The sequence below is a fragment of the Falco rusticolus genome, chromosome 11 (assembly GCF_015220075.1).
Source record: "Falco rusticolus isolate bFalRus1 chromosome 11, bFalRus1.pri, whole genome shotgun sequence".
Lineage (NCBI taxonomy): Eukaryota > Metazoa > Chordata > Aves > Falconiformes > Falconidae > Falco > Falco rusticolus.
In genome coordinates, this window is record NC_051197.1 from 17,817,869 (window position 1) to 17,833,664 (window position 15,796).

A 15,796-nucleotide genomic window follows, 5' to 3' on the forward strand; every position below is an offset into this window, starting at 1 on the left:
CTGTTCAGAGAAAAGGCTCAGGCATCTATGGATCAGCAGTTAGGTACTCTAAGTAACTTGCAAAAAGTTAAAAAGCCTACCACTTCTGTATACAGCCACATTTTTTTAAAGACATTTTCTGCTAGAAACCAAGGAAGCATTATAGGGGCAAGGATGAAGAAAAAAGAAAGAGTGGTCAAGGCCAAATATTTATTTACACTGCATGTGGGTAACAGCAAGGTTCTGATGAGTACATTTGGGAAGAAAAAAAAAAAAAGAGTATACACATAAATAACCTCTCCCTCAATGCACATTTTAAGAGACTTTTTCCTGAGACTGCTGCTGTTTGGCTCAGGCTTGAAACAAATACATTTAATCAGAAAAATAAGGCATTTTGGATGGGATAGGGAGTACAATGGCTTAGATGTTTTTCAAGATCAGAATCAGTAGAAAAGCACAACAAAGCAACTCTAGAGAACAGCAGAATTGCACCAGTACAAACCATCACAAAGCATACCCTGATAATGTATCTGCCTCAGGAAACAAGGAAGAGTGCAAAGAGTCCATACACATATTTTCAACTCATTCAAAGGAAGTTTCTGTTTTAAGATAAAGCAATCTCAAAACCCTGGAGTGTTCAGTACCATAGTATACACTTAAAAAGTTGGAATTCTGAATAATTAAAAACCATCTCTCACAGCTGAGAACCTTACCAACAGGAAAAAGCTAGATTGTTCTTGGCCACCTCCAAGAAGACACCCTACCATGCAACAAGTATGATCCAAACCAGATAATCATCATTTTTTCCTAGCAAGAAGTGTGTGCCAGACTGAGAAAACTGGCATTGGTTAGCTGAACCATAAGCCATTTACTACTATTATCTAACATAGCCTAGAAATTCCCTCAAGAGAATACAGATCTAGGTTTATAGCATACAGAGACAAAAACTTGCCAACTGAATCTTAATAACAGATTAAAGATGGGTATTTTTTAAAATCTGATGTAGATAAAATGAAGTAATCTATAGCTAGATAATATTATGAAAAAACCCTTTTCAAAATAAATACAGACTGATTGCCAAAACAATCAGGGCAAGAACCTAACCCCTCTCAAAATTACAATAGGCATTAACTTGTTTCCAACTAGTTTTAAGAGAAGGTAAGTCCTAAATTTTTCTCACTTCCCAATAAAAACTGTCAGAAATACTGAAAACGTGCAATTGCATATGTCAAATGATTCTTCAATAGATGGGACACATACCTGAAGTAGCAGTACTTAGCAAATTCATGTAAGGTTAGTGTAAAAGGAACACATAATTTTAAGTGACAAATGGATGAAAGACATTATTCCACACTAAATTTTGGAATATGCATTCCAAAGACAGTATTTCAAACAATGTAATTATTCAAGCAGCATTATCTTCTCAATTTTGCAAATCCTTTAGCAGCCACCCCCCTCCCTTGAATCTTGAAAGTCACCAGTTAAAAACAAAACAAAACAAAACCCCAAACCAACAAACTCACTGATACTTCTCAGCTTCCCCAGTCCAACTGAAGGAGGTGCAAAGGCCAAGGCTTTTTGTTCAGTTTCCTGTCAGTACTGCTGTAGATGCCAGTACCAGGGAAGGAACTCAACCATAGCAACACTGATAAAGATTATCTTGCAGGAACTACACTCTTCAGAAAGAGTAGCCCAAAATCCATCAAGCATTAGAAAAAGACAGAGATGGGGTACACCTAACTGGCTTTATTGTCTGGGAAGTCTCAGCTATGTAAGAACCACAGAAGATTAAAAGCACTATTCCAATTCACAGCAATGTTAATTATCTGTTCATATACTGTTATCAGGATGTGTTACCTTCTATTTCAAACACTGAAAGTTCAGCCAAAAATATAACAGCTGAGGTTAAAATGCATGCTGCAAGGAAACTTTAGTTAGAACTAAGGAAAGTTATGCAATTGTGATATTTAATGGGTTCATTTGCCTTGGAAAGGAAGATAGGAACAGAGATCTGCAATTTTAAGTCATCAACCCAACTGGGGAGAGGCAGTCTGGAAAAGTGCACTACAAGGTTTATGTTGCATTATTTAAAGTGAACAATAACAACAGTAGTCTTGAGATAAAATGCAACTCTTCCGGTGTTATAAAGCACTTTCTCAGTATATAAGGGGTATTGAGACATGGACTGAGAAGAAGTGAGAATTAATCTACCAGGAAATTAAAGGTATATAAATTTTTTATGTAGCAGATTAACCGAAACTGAAAAATGAATGACAAAAGTCCACTGCACCTGTTATGTTCTCAAGAACAGCCATCTTTGGATTTTTTAATCTAATACTTAAAATTTGGTTTTAAACTATTTCAGTTCTTTGCCTTTTTCTTGGTTTTCATTTTAAAATATTTTTGGTTTTCTGCAGGACTTCAGCTGATAGCTGCACAGTTTTGGGGTCCATTCAGAAAGAGAACAATGATAACATGTAACCACCCTGAAACTGATTCATAGTTCTCTGATCTTGCATTCTTAAGCATCTCAGTTTCCTTTAAAGCCAGCTATACAAGGCATCACAGCAGCTGGCCCAAGGGCAAGCCTCCTCTGGAGGGCCCTTCTATTTTGTCAGTGTGTATTTCCAAGGTGTGCAAAGGAAGAAGGCATCAGAGATGTCTGGATTAAACCTTTCCTTGAAATTTTTCCTTTTGAATTTTCTCTCTATTTTCATATCACTGGGAAACACAGGGGGTTTCACCTTGATTGGCATAAGAATTCCAATTGCTTACAAAGCATATTGACATTAACAAATCATTCAATTAGTTCATTATTATTATCATTATTATTAAAATTATAGTATCAGTGCCAGTTAAGATTTGAATGAAGCCACCTGCAACCAAGGTTTATCTTGTTAGAACATATCTCAGTATACTATACCCAGTAAATAATTCACTCTGTCTTTTAACTCTTTGCCGAAGAATCAGAGACATCATCTTTATTGTATTAATTATTTATGCAACTCAGCTTCTCCACCTTCCCTCCCAGCCCCAAGGAGAACTCGAACCGAAGGTATTAAGGCACTAACACCAAGTTTTCAAAAGCAGTTCAGACACTTGAACACGAGGCCTGCTTCCATTGATAGTAAACAACAAAGATCCTCAGAATTAACTGGAAGGAAAATCAAAGTTTGTACCTTGTCACAGGTGGAGTTCCCTTGGCAGAGGACTTTCCATGGAAAAGAAGAATTCAATCTTAAATACTTAAAAGGAATAACCATTACAAAGTATAATAATCACTAAAGAAAAATCATCAGTTTTAGCAGTTTGCCACTAGATGGAGCAATTTAATATTAAAATTTCCATTTATAAAGAAAATCCTCTTGAAGTTGCAGATCTTTCACTCATACACCTTTCCCACTACCAATTTTTTTTTTTTTTTGCCTTTTTATGCTAAGGACACTTAGAAGTACTGTAGCCTTGCAGATTATGCAAGTAAAAAGAAAGTTATATATGAATAAACACAAATGTTTCTACATTCTACCTGTATTACAGCAAAGACTGGATACAGCGTGAGGTAAACCGACCACAGTCCTAAAGCATTTCAGTTAAACTAATAATTTAATTTATCCACCAATCTACACCACATAATATTCAGAAATATTAAGTATTAAGAAATATTAAGCAGTTTATCAGAGTATTATGCTCTCTATTCACCACAGACAGCAAAAGAACTTTTTGCCAGCGAAGATTATTCCAAAGTAAAAGCTTAAGCCTACCCTGAACCTTAGCATACCTATTATATATTTCAAATTCTTCTATATTTTAATATCAAAACTGAGAATTAAGGTTTTATACTGGCACATGAGAAGGAGACTTGACCTCATTAGCCTGAGTCCCAATTTACATCAGTTGTACCTAAGATCCATGTAGAACTAGAGTGCCTTCTGTCAGTGCAAGCCCGAAAGTTGAACCTATGTCTACCTAAATTTCAAATGTTAATTTCAAGCAACAATTTACAGTTGTTGTTATCCAAAATACTTCCTGGTAACCTCCATCTAAGTGTTGCTGCTGAATGCAGCTCTGAAGGACCAAAGGAAGTAAATCCTCAATGATTACATGGGTCTTACAATCCTTCTTAAATAATGGATTTGCTGGGAAAAGGGGAAGCAATAAACAGAGTTAAGGACAGCCCACAAATGGCAACCCCCAACTGACCTCTGCTTTGCCTTTTTCTTTTAAATGGCTTCTGTTGTATTAGACTTATGAAATATTCGTATTTTTGAAGTATGATTTTATCATCTGAATTATTAAAAAAAGTTATAATATATTGGCTGCTGTATCTAAAATCTGCATGTCTCGTAACACAGGATACAACTTTATTACCCTGCCTATTATTGCACTTTCCTAATGTTAAATCAACTTCTGCCTGCATAGCAGCTGTAAATAACAACCGGATTTACTTTTGTGCTTAGGTCCATGTGAAAATACATGCTTTTTATGTCTAGATGTGATGCTTTCCTCTAATAATTATTACTATTATCTATCACAATTAATAAAAACCCAAACATTAGGCTGCTTATGCAACTTTTAAGGTAATTATGCACTTCTGTCCTAAAGAATTTGGCTACAGTTCCAAAGACAGCGAGGACATATCACTGATATGTCCCTATCATCTCCATCGTTACTATGACCACATTCAGCTCAGGTCCAATTAAGCTAAGCTCTCCTACTTCAATCAGTCTTTAAGGACACTGCAGTTCATGACTGGCCTACTAGATGGATCTCAGGATGGAAAGAATATAGGACAGATGGAGGGTAAACCTTATTATTTTGGTTTTATATTATTACACTTCATTTTCATGCTTTGCTCCATCACTGCACTACTTCCATCAAGGAGGGGTGGGGAGAGTGTGGTATGTGTAGGGAGCAGATATAAGAAAGCAAAGAACAAGTCAAGAGGGAAAGAATGAGAGCACGCTGAATAAGGCATTCCATGAGTTAAGAGACATTTCTAACACTTTTATAAAAGCTGCCCTCATTAAAGCTAATATGTCAACATTACAGCAAGCAAAATGGTAAATGAATGTAAAGAAAATCCAGGTTATCGTGTTTCAGATGCCAGCCCAGTACATTTCAGCCGTCTCCTCCATTAACTCTACCTCAGTGTTTGCCTCTAGCTGACTGCTCCTTGACAGCATAGATACAGAAAACAGATCAAGGCTCCAAAACCTTTTTCCACACGTTTTTCAGTAGCTTCTAGCCTCATTTTTCTTACAAAGAAGAAACAAGTTCACTAACTGCAAACTATCTGCTAGGCAGCAAACCACCTTGAAAGTGGCTTATTTTTCTACTAGAATATTTCATTACATGATTATAATAAGTGGTTCAAATCCAAGGCCATACTGACAGCGTTGAATTTCAGTGAATGCATTTCAAGTTACTTGGGAGCTACTGCAAATTTAGAAAGAAGGCAAAATACCATTCTTACTTCCTGACTTATGCTTAAATAGCAGTTTATTAAGTGGAATACACCATAACAAGCCACCTCTGGACCACAAGGTTCAAAAGCAGTAGAACAAATCAAAGCAATATACAGCTGCAGTAAGTTACACAGGAGCAAATTTGTTTGACATACCATGAGAATAAAAGGACTGGGGCAGAGGAAGACAGGGAGTGAAAAGAAGGAAGAGAGAAGGGGAAGCAGTAACATATTTGGTATCAGCACTAACATTTTTTGAATGAATCTTTCTCTTGATATTGTATGATGCAATTGTCATTTTCTCTGAAAGCGGTTAAACTCACTTCTTTCCTGGGTATGCCAGTCCCAGCAAAGCAAGGAGAATGCAATTAAAGCCAGCTATAAACCTGCCTGGTAACTCTCTTATTTTAAGTGTTCATTAGATGAAGATAGAGCTGCCCTTTTAATTTGGAGACATTGCATACCAAGTACAAGTTAATAACTACTTAGGACTTCAACCCCTGACAGAGTTACATATGCAGGCTACTGTCTGAGAAGAGATAAAGACATGGAGAGAAAAAACAGCCATCGGGTTAATCATGACCAAAAATCATTACCATCTAAGTCTGAGTGTCTGATGAAGTCTGTTTCAGAATCATTTGGCATAGCTGTTTATAATGTCCACAAACACAGCAGAGCTAAAGAAAACTTTATGTATGGACAGTGCACCACCAGACATGACACTGTAGCTGTACGTTTGCAGGCAAAGGACTTAGTTCCTGTTTCTGTCTTTGCTGTAATTTCAAAACAGCAAATTAAAATTGGTTGAGGACAACCAGAAGTTCACCAGTTGTACACATCAACTTCCACAACACAGGGCGAGACCAGTCTGTCAGTATCACGATGCACAGAAGAATGTACACAACTTTCTGCTTTTTGCATGCCCTCCTGGGAGCTGCTAGCAAATCTGCAGTCTAGTATTGCTGGCAGCAACAGACTTTCCAAATGCAGGTCAAATCCCACCTTAGAAGCATGCAACAGAGATATCCCTGCAGCAGCCTTTCAAGCACAGATTTCCTACTTAGCAAAGATTTCTCTGGGGATGGCATGTCTGACTCATCCTTTGCAATATATTTCCCTTTCCTCCAAATGCAGACTGGGATTCCAGCTATGTTTTGACTCTCAAACTCTTTGTTTTGTATTTGCAAAGCCTTTTGTAGGAATTCGATTTTCCTAGAATCATGGAAAGCTGCACACCTTAAAGCTGCATGTGAAAATCCTTCAATTATCTCCAGAGCCCAAATGTGTTAATGTCTATTCACAGCAACTTTAGGTCACAGCCACCTACATTTCTTCAGAAAGTCAGTCTTCTTCATAACAGGGTAACATACTTTAAATCACTCCTGAACCCATCTTGCCTTGGTTTTATAACAAACTAAGGTACTTTAGATCAGCCACCATTTGAATTAAAATGCTTGCAACTGACAGAAATAAAGCAATGAGACCAGAAACTATGCAAAGGTATAGTTACCTTGCTTGTACTGATTGCTTATCTACATTCTCAGAAAGTAAGGTCTTGATGTTACCAATGCTGCACCAGGCCCTATTCACTTCAGTGAATAGGATTCAACAAAAGTACAAGCGTCCATCTGTGCAGAGCTCATTGCAGAAACAACACTGAGTATGTTAAGCTTGATCCTATAATCAAGTTTAATTAGAATCACTGGGTCTTAGCATAGGTGTAAAGATCCATCATGTTGATCCACTTGTAGGATCATAGCCTTAATGTAAAGACATAAAGCATTTTGTTATTACTTCAAATAATCCAAGTTGATCTCCTTTAAATAAATGAGGTCTGATCTTACAGCTGGTTCTGCACAGGTAGGGCACTTCTCCACAGGGTTCCACTGACTGGCACAAGGCAGATTTTCCCTTGTAAGGGAAGACGGGAAAAGACGAACAGGAGGCAATATCAGGCATGATCCTCCTTCCCCTGGAGCACTCTTTTGTCACTGACTGCAAGTCCTCCCAGGGTCCAAAATTAATAAAACAGATAGTAAGATAAGGTTTGTGGCACTCCACTCCTCATAGCCTCTGCCTACTGGGTGATAATATGCCTGTACCTAGCCCTGGGTAATAGTATGTAAACACAGAAGACAAATTTTAACTAGAAAGTGTGAAGCAATTGCGAGCAGGGTTATGATTACATCACAGCAATCCACTCAAAAGTTGTAAGATTAGCTGTGTAACTAAAAGAGTTATAAAGAAATAGTTTAAGGATATGCAAAATTTGCAAGCGCCACGAGCTAAATAAAGTTACATAGTCATTTTAGTTTTCTGTTTACGATGTCATCATCTTGTCCTCTTCACTGTCACTGGTACATCAATAAGAGCCTCAGAAGGCTCTCATGCTCACTCTCAGGAGCCTTTTCTTCCATGGAATTCCCTTTAGGAAATCTGAGTGAAAGGTGGGTGATAAACTTCTAAGAAATACTATGGAAGAAGTGAGTTTTCAAGAAAGGAAACAACATTCTCAAGCTAAACACATTAAAAATATCCACAACTTTGTGTTTGTTTTTTTTTCTTTTTCTCCTGTTCGGCATTTCCTTTAATAAACACCAGCAAGCTGCTGGTCTAAGAAAGATTATATTAATTTCTTCTTTATCTCAAAGTTTAACCTGATCTAGATACATTTCTTTCTAAGTCTATTCCAAGATTTATTACTGGAAGCTCTTAAAGCAAAGCTTTTTCCCATTCCCACAATGATTTGAGAAGCAAAACAGGAAGATAAGAAGTACTACTCTTCATTAATGCTCTATTTTTTCAGCATCTCCAGGCTGAAGTAAACAAAAATGTCAAAGATGTATACACTGTCCCATCTCACTTTTCCTGTACCTCATTGCTCCAGGATTTCATAAGATTTTCAGAGAATTCATCCTAGAAGGACAACTATGGGAACAAAAGACTAATACTGCTATGTCTAGAAGTCAGGGAGACCAAATGATTACATTACTAAAACTCTGCTGTGGTGTGAGGTTTTTTAAAGCTAATGTTGGGGATACATTTCTTTGCACATTTGTCTTTATTCCCAAGTGAAACATGTTAAATAAAATGCTATCCTAAAGCAGAGTTGAACTGTGAATGTTAGTATTCCCACTTTATTAGAGAGATACAGAGAATTATTTCCTTTAACAGGTATAAATATTACTTGCAAAATTAAATAATCTGTACCCCACCCCATCAAAAAGGTCACTAATTTCTAGTTTGTTGTGTGCCTAAAAACATGGTGGGCTGGCCTAGTATTGCTCTGCCCCTATGTGCCTACTAACACAGTGCACCTCAAATGGTATCCAATTTCCTCTTTTCCAAGAGTTTCATTTAAACCATACCCAAGCACGTCTGTACATTGTTGTCCCCCTAGAATACATCACTAATTTAAACAAGCAAGATTAACCAGAAGCTTAAATAAAAACATGCTTTTTCCTGGTAAAATCTTGCTGGTAGTATAATAATATAATATAAATATATACATATAAGTATAATATCAGTATAATAATATAATAAACACCTATTCTGGTGTTCTTCACATTCCTCAATCCTCATTTCTATATGCATCACCAAATGAAGACAAACTTTTCCTCAGATGATATATAGGACTAACTAGAAACATTCTAAAAAACACCCTAGATTTTGCTTACAGTATCCTTCATATTTGTCTTAAGAGTTCTGTAGTACTATGCTCAAAGGTTCACAAAGTGTGCTTTGCAACCCTTATAACACTGGAAGTCTCAGCTATTTACTTTTCAAGGTCTTTGGGACAAACACTTTAATAACACAACCTGAAAAAAAGAAATAATTAAAGGCATTAGCCAACGGTACTGACATGCCTTTCATTCAGTTTGCTTTTCAAGCATGTTAATTGACTGTAGGGAATGAGCTAATAGAATAATGTCTGAAGAAATAGCATTCAGATATTTTAAGGCACAGGCTGAACTCAGGATTCCATATAACGCTAGATTCTTGGATTTACGTACTTAAATGCCTTCTATTTTGGGACTCACTCGGAATGTTGTCTCTTGCTCAGTAATTCTCTGTCACAGTACTTTAATGCAGAGCTACAGTCATCCAGCACTGCGTTGTGTTTTCCAGATTCTGGAGGAAGAATTACTAAGTATCAGAGATTTAGCTAAGCTAATGTTTTTTTCAACCCAATTCCTCTTTTGATTCCTGTGCTACTACACTTCTATGAAATTTAGAACTTTGTCTAAAATTTAGAAAGTTGTCTAAATAACATTGGGAATATGAAAAAGATTCTAGGCCCTGTCTTGATGGGGACAACAACATGTTGTAGGCTACACTCAATAGACAAGCTAGGTTAAGAACGAACTAAAGTCAGCTGCCTGCTTTAGACAGAATCTCAAAGCTTCACTAACTTTGCTGACATCCACTCATATATCTACAGATTTTCTTTGGGACACAATCTGTGTTTCCCTCTGACAACATCTTGTAAAATGTACATGCTAGCACATCGACTCCTCCTCCTTTCCAATGGGAGCAGACTAGTAGATGAGTTGCAGTAACAGACCACATACATGCTGACAAGTGTAAGTCACTAAGTCACAGTAATCCAGCCTTTTCTGATTATTTCTATATATCCTTAAGCATCTGTTCTCAAAACAGAACTCAAAAAAAGTTCAAATTAATTCTAAATACAGTTCCGCATCATTATATCATGCTCAAACTGAGAAATTATTGTATAAGTATCTGTCTTTGCCCCCTCCCACTTCTTCCACAACGTGCCCAAAAACGTACCCTGCTCCACAAGTAAAGCAAATTCATGGGTTTTGACATGTGACTGCTAAACTAAGACTACATCACACAACTGACAGCAAAGCTGTGCTACACAAATGTTACTGGATAATGTGAAACTTTGGCTATGAGAAAAATTGAGCCAGGAAGTCTGAGGAAGAATAACTAGGATTCCCCCATACAGCCTTTTTCACAATTGAGTCATATGAATGATTTCTGAAATTCTCATTCTTTGTAACTGTCTCAGATATGAGTTATATTCCTTGCGGCTCTTGATCACATAAAGACGTTCACCTGATACCCAGACTCAGAAAAGCGACCTACATGACCTCTTAAGTTAGTATTCTTTAGGAAGTTTAAAATTGCACAGTAAATTAAAAAAAAAAAATAAAAATCAGCCAAGAACCAGAGCTGCGTTTGAGGAATTTACATGCACCACAGAAAGTGCGTGCTTCAAAAATTTTATCCAAGTGCTAAGCCAGTCCCTGATACAATTTAACACAATTTACAATTTAACCTCAGATGTTGTGTATTGCTCTGTGATATCCAAGATATGTTTTCCTCACTGGTTGCTGTCATGTACCAATGCAGAAATGAACAGTAAGTAAAATACTATATTACAGCCCTGTTAACCCCAGATTTATGAACTTTTGATATTCTTTGTAAAACAGTGACAGCCAACTGGCAGGTGAAGTTTTCCTCCTCTCTGCTTTCCCCTTTTCCTCCCAGCCTGCAACTGGCCACTCAAAACACAAATTAAGCCATTGGCTTCAAGTGGACTACATCTGTATGTAGATTTCTATATGTGCAAGATTATGAACTATATCAACAGTTACTTAGGCATGTCAGTGAAAAAGTCCAATTTCTGTGAAGATCTCTGTTGTTACTGTAGAACTATCTTAGTATTTCTTTTATGTGACATTAACTGTGTGCATAGGTTCATAAACTTCTTTTGTACTGCATAATAGACAGTACTTCAGATTGTCTGGTTTGTTTGTTGCTCAACAGTGGAAGTATAAGAATACTTAAAATGTTTCAAATTCGTTAGGAATAGTAATTGTGGTAATTTAATGTTTACATCTCCCATTCCTTTTCCTAAAAAAAACAAACAAACAAACAAAAAAACCTAAAAAAACAGCCCTCCAAAACTTTAATTTGCAGTTCTAGAGCAAACAGCCTATCGGCCTGTACCCATACTGAGACGCACTAACATAAACAGAACAAATGCTCATACATGATTGAAAACGAATTTATCACAACTGCATCAACTTATAAGAGTTTAACATGAACTGCACAGATAAAACAAAGTTTTAGTTGCTTCCACACAGTGTTTTGCATGAGTTTAATTTGCCTAATATAACATCAAACACTAAGGTGGTATGAGAATGCATGTGTGTATGGTCTAGCCAACAGAATGCATATGTTTATGGGCAGGTGAAAAAACAAACCTAAAAAACAACAAACATCTGACACTGGCAGGAAACTGAATAAATGCTAGTGTCACATGCTGCCATGAGGGAAGAGACACCACTTCCTCCCAAGACACTCGAGTTGTCTTTGAAGCTATCAGAAGCTTATTAATCTGCAGACTAACTGAACAGTGTCACCCCCCGCCACCCCCAAACTCATCAAGCACGTATGTTTAGCCCTTTAAACTAGTAAGAACGGCGTTAACAGCCCCCACTCACCACAGCCTCCTGGGCCACTGCTCCGGGTCCCCAGGGTGGCAGGTGGCTGCCCTCTCTCCGGGCGCTTGAGATAAACATGACCTCTCCTTCCTGAGCTAGCTGCTTTTACTATAAACCGGCCAGGTTTTCCCTGTCGCTGAGGCCTGGTGGAGCCCAGCCCCAGCAACCTCCAGCACCAGGGAAGTGCCGCACGCCCCCCTTGCCCGCCACCACCACAGGAGGGAACGACAGGACTCCCAGCGCTGGAGCTTTACAGACGAGGGAAGCGCGGGCAGGGGAGCGCTGCGGCGCGGGAGGAAGGCGGCAAAGAGACGGGGCTGAGGGGCTGAGGGGCTGAGGGGCTGAGGGGCTGAGGGGCTGAGGGGCTGAGGGGCTGAGGGGCTGAGGGGCTGAGGGGCTGAGGGGGGGGCGCGCTCGCGACCGGCCGCCTTCCCGCCCAGCCCGCGCGTCGCGCCGCTCCACCCGCGGGGGGGCAGGGGCGGGCTGCCGGCCGCCTCCAGGGAGCCCGCTCTTCCTCCCCACACGCGCGGTCACGTGCTCCGGGAGCCGCAAAGCAGCGGCGCTTTTGCGACAGGGTGACAGCCAAATGGTGCGACATCCGCGGCGGCCGCAGGAGCAGCAGCCGCGGCGGCCGAGCGCTCCCAGGGCCGAGCGCCGCGCCTGGGCGGGGGAGCGCACCGCGGCCCGGCGGGGACCGCACCGCACCGCGCCCCAGCGCCCGGCGCGACCCCCATGAGAGGAGGGGGGACGGCGGCGGCGTCCCCCCACGTCTCCCTGCCAGCCTGAGCGCGGAGTGCTCCCCCCGCCCCCCATGCGCCCTTAGTCCCGGCCCCGGACCCGCCTCCCTCGCTCCCCTCCCCGCCGGCGGCGGCGGCAGCAGCGTCCAGGTGCGGACTTCAAACCCCAGCGCAATGGCGTCCAACGCGGCCGAGAGGGAGATCCTCTTCACCGAGCTCCAGGTAAGCGGTGGCGGCGTCCCTGCGGGCGCCGCCCCGGCCCCGCTCCGCTCCCGTCCTTCACGGGGAGGATGGAGCCGCCGCGCCCCGCCGCCCCCTGCCCGCCGCGGAGCGCCCACCCCACCCCGCGGCCGGCCCGGGGAGGCGGCGGAAGACCGTGCCCACCCCAGGCCTCTTCCCGCCGCTGTCCCCCGGGAGCGGAGGCGCCGCCGCCCGGTCACGGCCCCACCCTGCCGCCGGCCGCGACCCGCTTTTGTCTGCTCTCGGCTCTCTCCTTCTCCCCGCCGAGCGGCCGCGTCCCTCCGGCGGGGCCTGCCCTGGGCCGCGCCCCCGGTCCCGGCCGCGGCCCCGGCGGCTGGGGAGCGCCCCGCGGCAGCGCGGAGGCTGCCCGCCGCCGTGCCTCGTAGCTCTCGCCCCCGCCGTCCTGGGCACGGCTCGTCAGGGCCCCGGCCGGAGGGGTCCCGGTGGCCGCCCCGCCGCCCGCGTCCGGGTCAGGCGAGGAGCTTTTCCCTTCTGCGGCACCGCGCAGAAGCCGGAGCAGCTTCCTCTATGTAGGCCTTGAACTCGGAGCCTGTGGAGAGGAGAAAATGGTGCGGCCAGTTACTTGTCACACGGCAAGGGTTCTTGTCGCTACAAAAACAAAACAAAACCAGAAAAAAACCCAAAACAAAACCAACCAAAAAAAACAACCCCCCAACACTGTAAAAGGCCCGGAAAACTCGGGGGTTGGTTGTTTCCATCCCTGTAGTTCGATCAGTGTGAGTTGCCAGTGCAACTGTTACTTTTCTGCTTGTCAGCTGCAGCGTTCGATGCGATTCGGGAGCTCCACTTTTGTGCTCGTATCTTTAAATGTCAGCTCAACCTGCCAGCTCTTCCACTTCCTTATCCAAAAGAAAGCTTGCTTTTTTAATTTATTTTTTTATTATACACCGCTAAATCTATGCAAGTTGTTATGACTAACCAGGCAAAGAACGTGTCTCTTAATTTATTAGTTGGACAATTAACCAAAGTAAGGAGTCCATAAATGGAAAGCATTTAATTTAATGCTCGAATAGAAATTTAAAAGGCATGCTTTAAAAAGGAGATATTTTATTTCCTAAATGCAGTTAAATTCTCATGTATTTTTAAATGTTAGTAGTGTGCTCGCTTGAGTAACAAAGGAAAAGAAGGCGCAACAGAGATGTAGCAGTCTGCTTAATATTGTAGCACATGAGATGGCTGAAGGCTAAGAATCCATCTAAAATGCTGAACTTTAATCAGTGGCTCATAAGTGTCTAGGAAGAATCGCTATGTTAATACAAACTTGATACGATGATATATAAGCTGGTAAACCTGTTTGAAGTGGTGAGCTGTGTGAATAAGTAACTGGTAGCATTTCAGGTAAGCTAAGTGGAAGCAGAAATTCTGTTAAAGTACTGAGAGTGGGGTCTGGACTAATTTAAAGAGAAATGGAGGGGGTTTGTATGGGGGGACTTTTGTTATTGGGCATGGGGAGGATTGTTTTTGTGTTGTTTTTTTTTTCTTGGAAGATGAGACTGACTGATACTGATTTAAGAAACAAAAAAATAACCACTACAAAACAACAGGATGGGTTAGATCCTTTGGCTGCTCTATCTCATCCATTATATGTGGTAACGTCTGTATCAATAAATACAGTTCTTTGGGCAAGACAGGAAGGTTGTGAAGTTAACATGGAAATCCCAGTAGGGTTTAAGCTTTGAGAACTTCTAGGTATTTAAGCTTCGAGAACTTCTAGGTATTTTTTGGAGAAACTTCCATATTGGGAAGAACCACTGTATAGGTAATGGTTTTGCAGTGGCACATATTAGCAGTGAAATGCAAAGGCATCAGTAGGATTTTTCTTGGGAATCTTTCAAACCAAATTATGCTTCATATACTTCTATGTAAAAGCTACTTTAGTGGCATGTTCCCAAAGTAAAGGGAACTATAGTGAAGTGTTAGATACGCCATTTCACTCATATTTCTTCAGGAGGAAACTTCCTCAATCTAAGAACTCTAACTTAAAAAGTGCTTATACGTAAAATGGGCTTTTGCTTGCATATTGCAATCTTGCACAGAAAGATGAGGAAGTTGTAGAATGCACTGCTACAGTAAAGGTTGAAAGCATCACATAGTTGACTTGATCTAGATCATGAGCAATGTGTAGTTTAGACGTTTTGCTAATACTTAGCTTGTTTTCAGTAGGTTTTCCTAAACCCCATGTTAATCCCAAGCTTGATTCTGACATGGAATCAGTCAGTGATCAATGTAACACGTTGCTTATCAATATTGTATGTTCTGCATGCTGTTTGTTATGATAGCCCTGAATACTCCAGTGTGCTGTAAGAAGTTAACTCTTAGGCTTGGGTGAAGTTAATGAAAGTGGACCAGTAGTCATGAATCAGTTGAGCTCACCTCATATAAAGATGGGCAAACCTTTCACAACTACTGACTTAACAGGATGTGAAGTGGGTTCTGAAAAAATAGGAAAAACAGAAGGTCAAAATAACTAACTGCTGAAAAGAAAGTGGTAAAACACAGATGTCATATTTTTGTTTCAATATGTGCTGGGTTTAATTAAACAGGCCTTAAATAGGCCTTAGATTGCACTTCTCACAGTGACAGCTTTGTATTTTAAAAAAAGTGACTCCATATCTGATAGAGCAGTTAAAAAACTCTGCTAGCAAATGTCCATTAGACATTTCTGTCCTGCTTTTTCTACAGAATGCTTTATCCATTCTTCTACATCTTACTTCAAACATTTCAGAGACCGTTAATAGGATGTGGAAAGTATATCTTGCTTCTAAACACGAGTTTGTTCAAGGTGAAAAATGCAACACTGGCTCCTCAGTAGTTAGCAAACGCATAGCATGAAATAAACTTGGCAATAAACAAACCCTCTTTTTCATTTGTTCTGTTTA

At 40.9% G+C, this 15,796-nt stretch overlaps 1 protein-coding gene and 1 long non-coding RNA gene across 3 annotated transcripts in view; one reads left to right on the forward strand and one right to left on the reverse strand.

The window, feature by feature from the left end:
- The window catches only part of LOC119155670, a 38,961-nt gene extending 26,705 nt beyond the window's left edge, over positions 1–12,256 (reverse strand). The window contains exon 1 of the long non-coding RNA XR_005106791.1: positions 11,920–12,256. This is a non-coding gene — a long non-coding RNA (uncharacterized LOC119155670). The remainder of the gene's footprint in view (positions 1–11,919) is intronic.
- Positions 12,257–12,542: 286 nt separating this feature from the next.
- Positions 12,543–15,796, forward strand: part of PKN2 (protein kinase N2) — a 56,453-nt gene continuing 53,199 nt past the window's right edge. For both annotated transcript variants that reach the window (XM_037404582.1, XM_037404581.1), the window contains exon 1: positions 12,543–12,878. Coding sequence is in view for 1 of the 2 variants with exons in the window: in XM_037404581.1 (XP_037260478.1) it covers positions 12,831–12,878 (48 nt within the window). In the remaining variant the exon portion in view is untranslated. The remainder of the gene's footprint in view (positions 12,879–15,796) is intronic.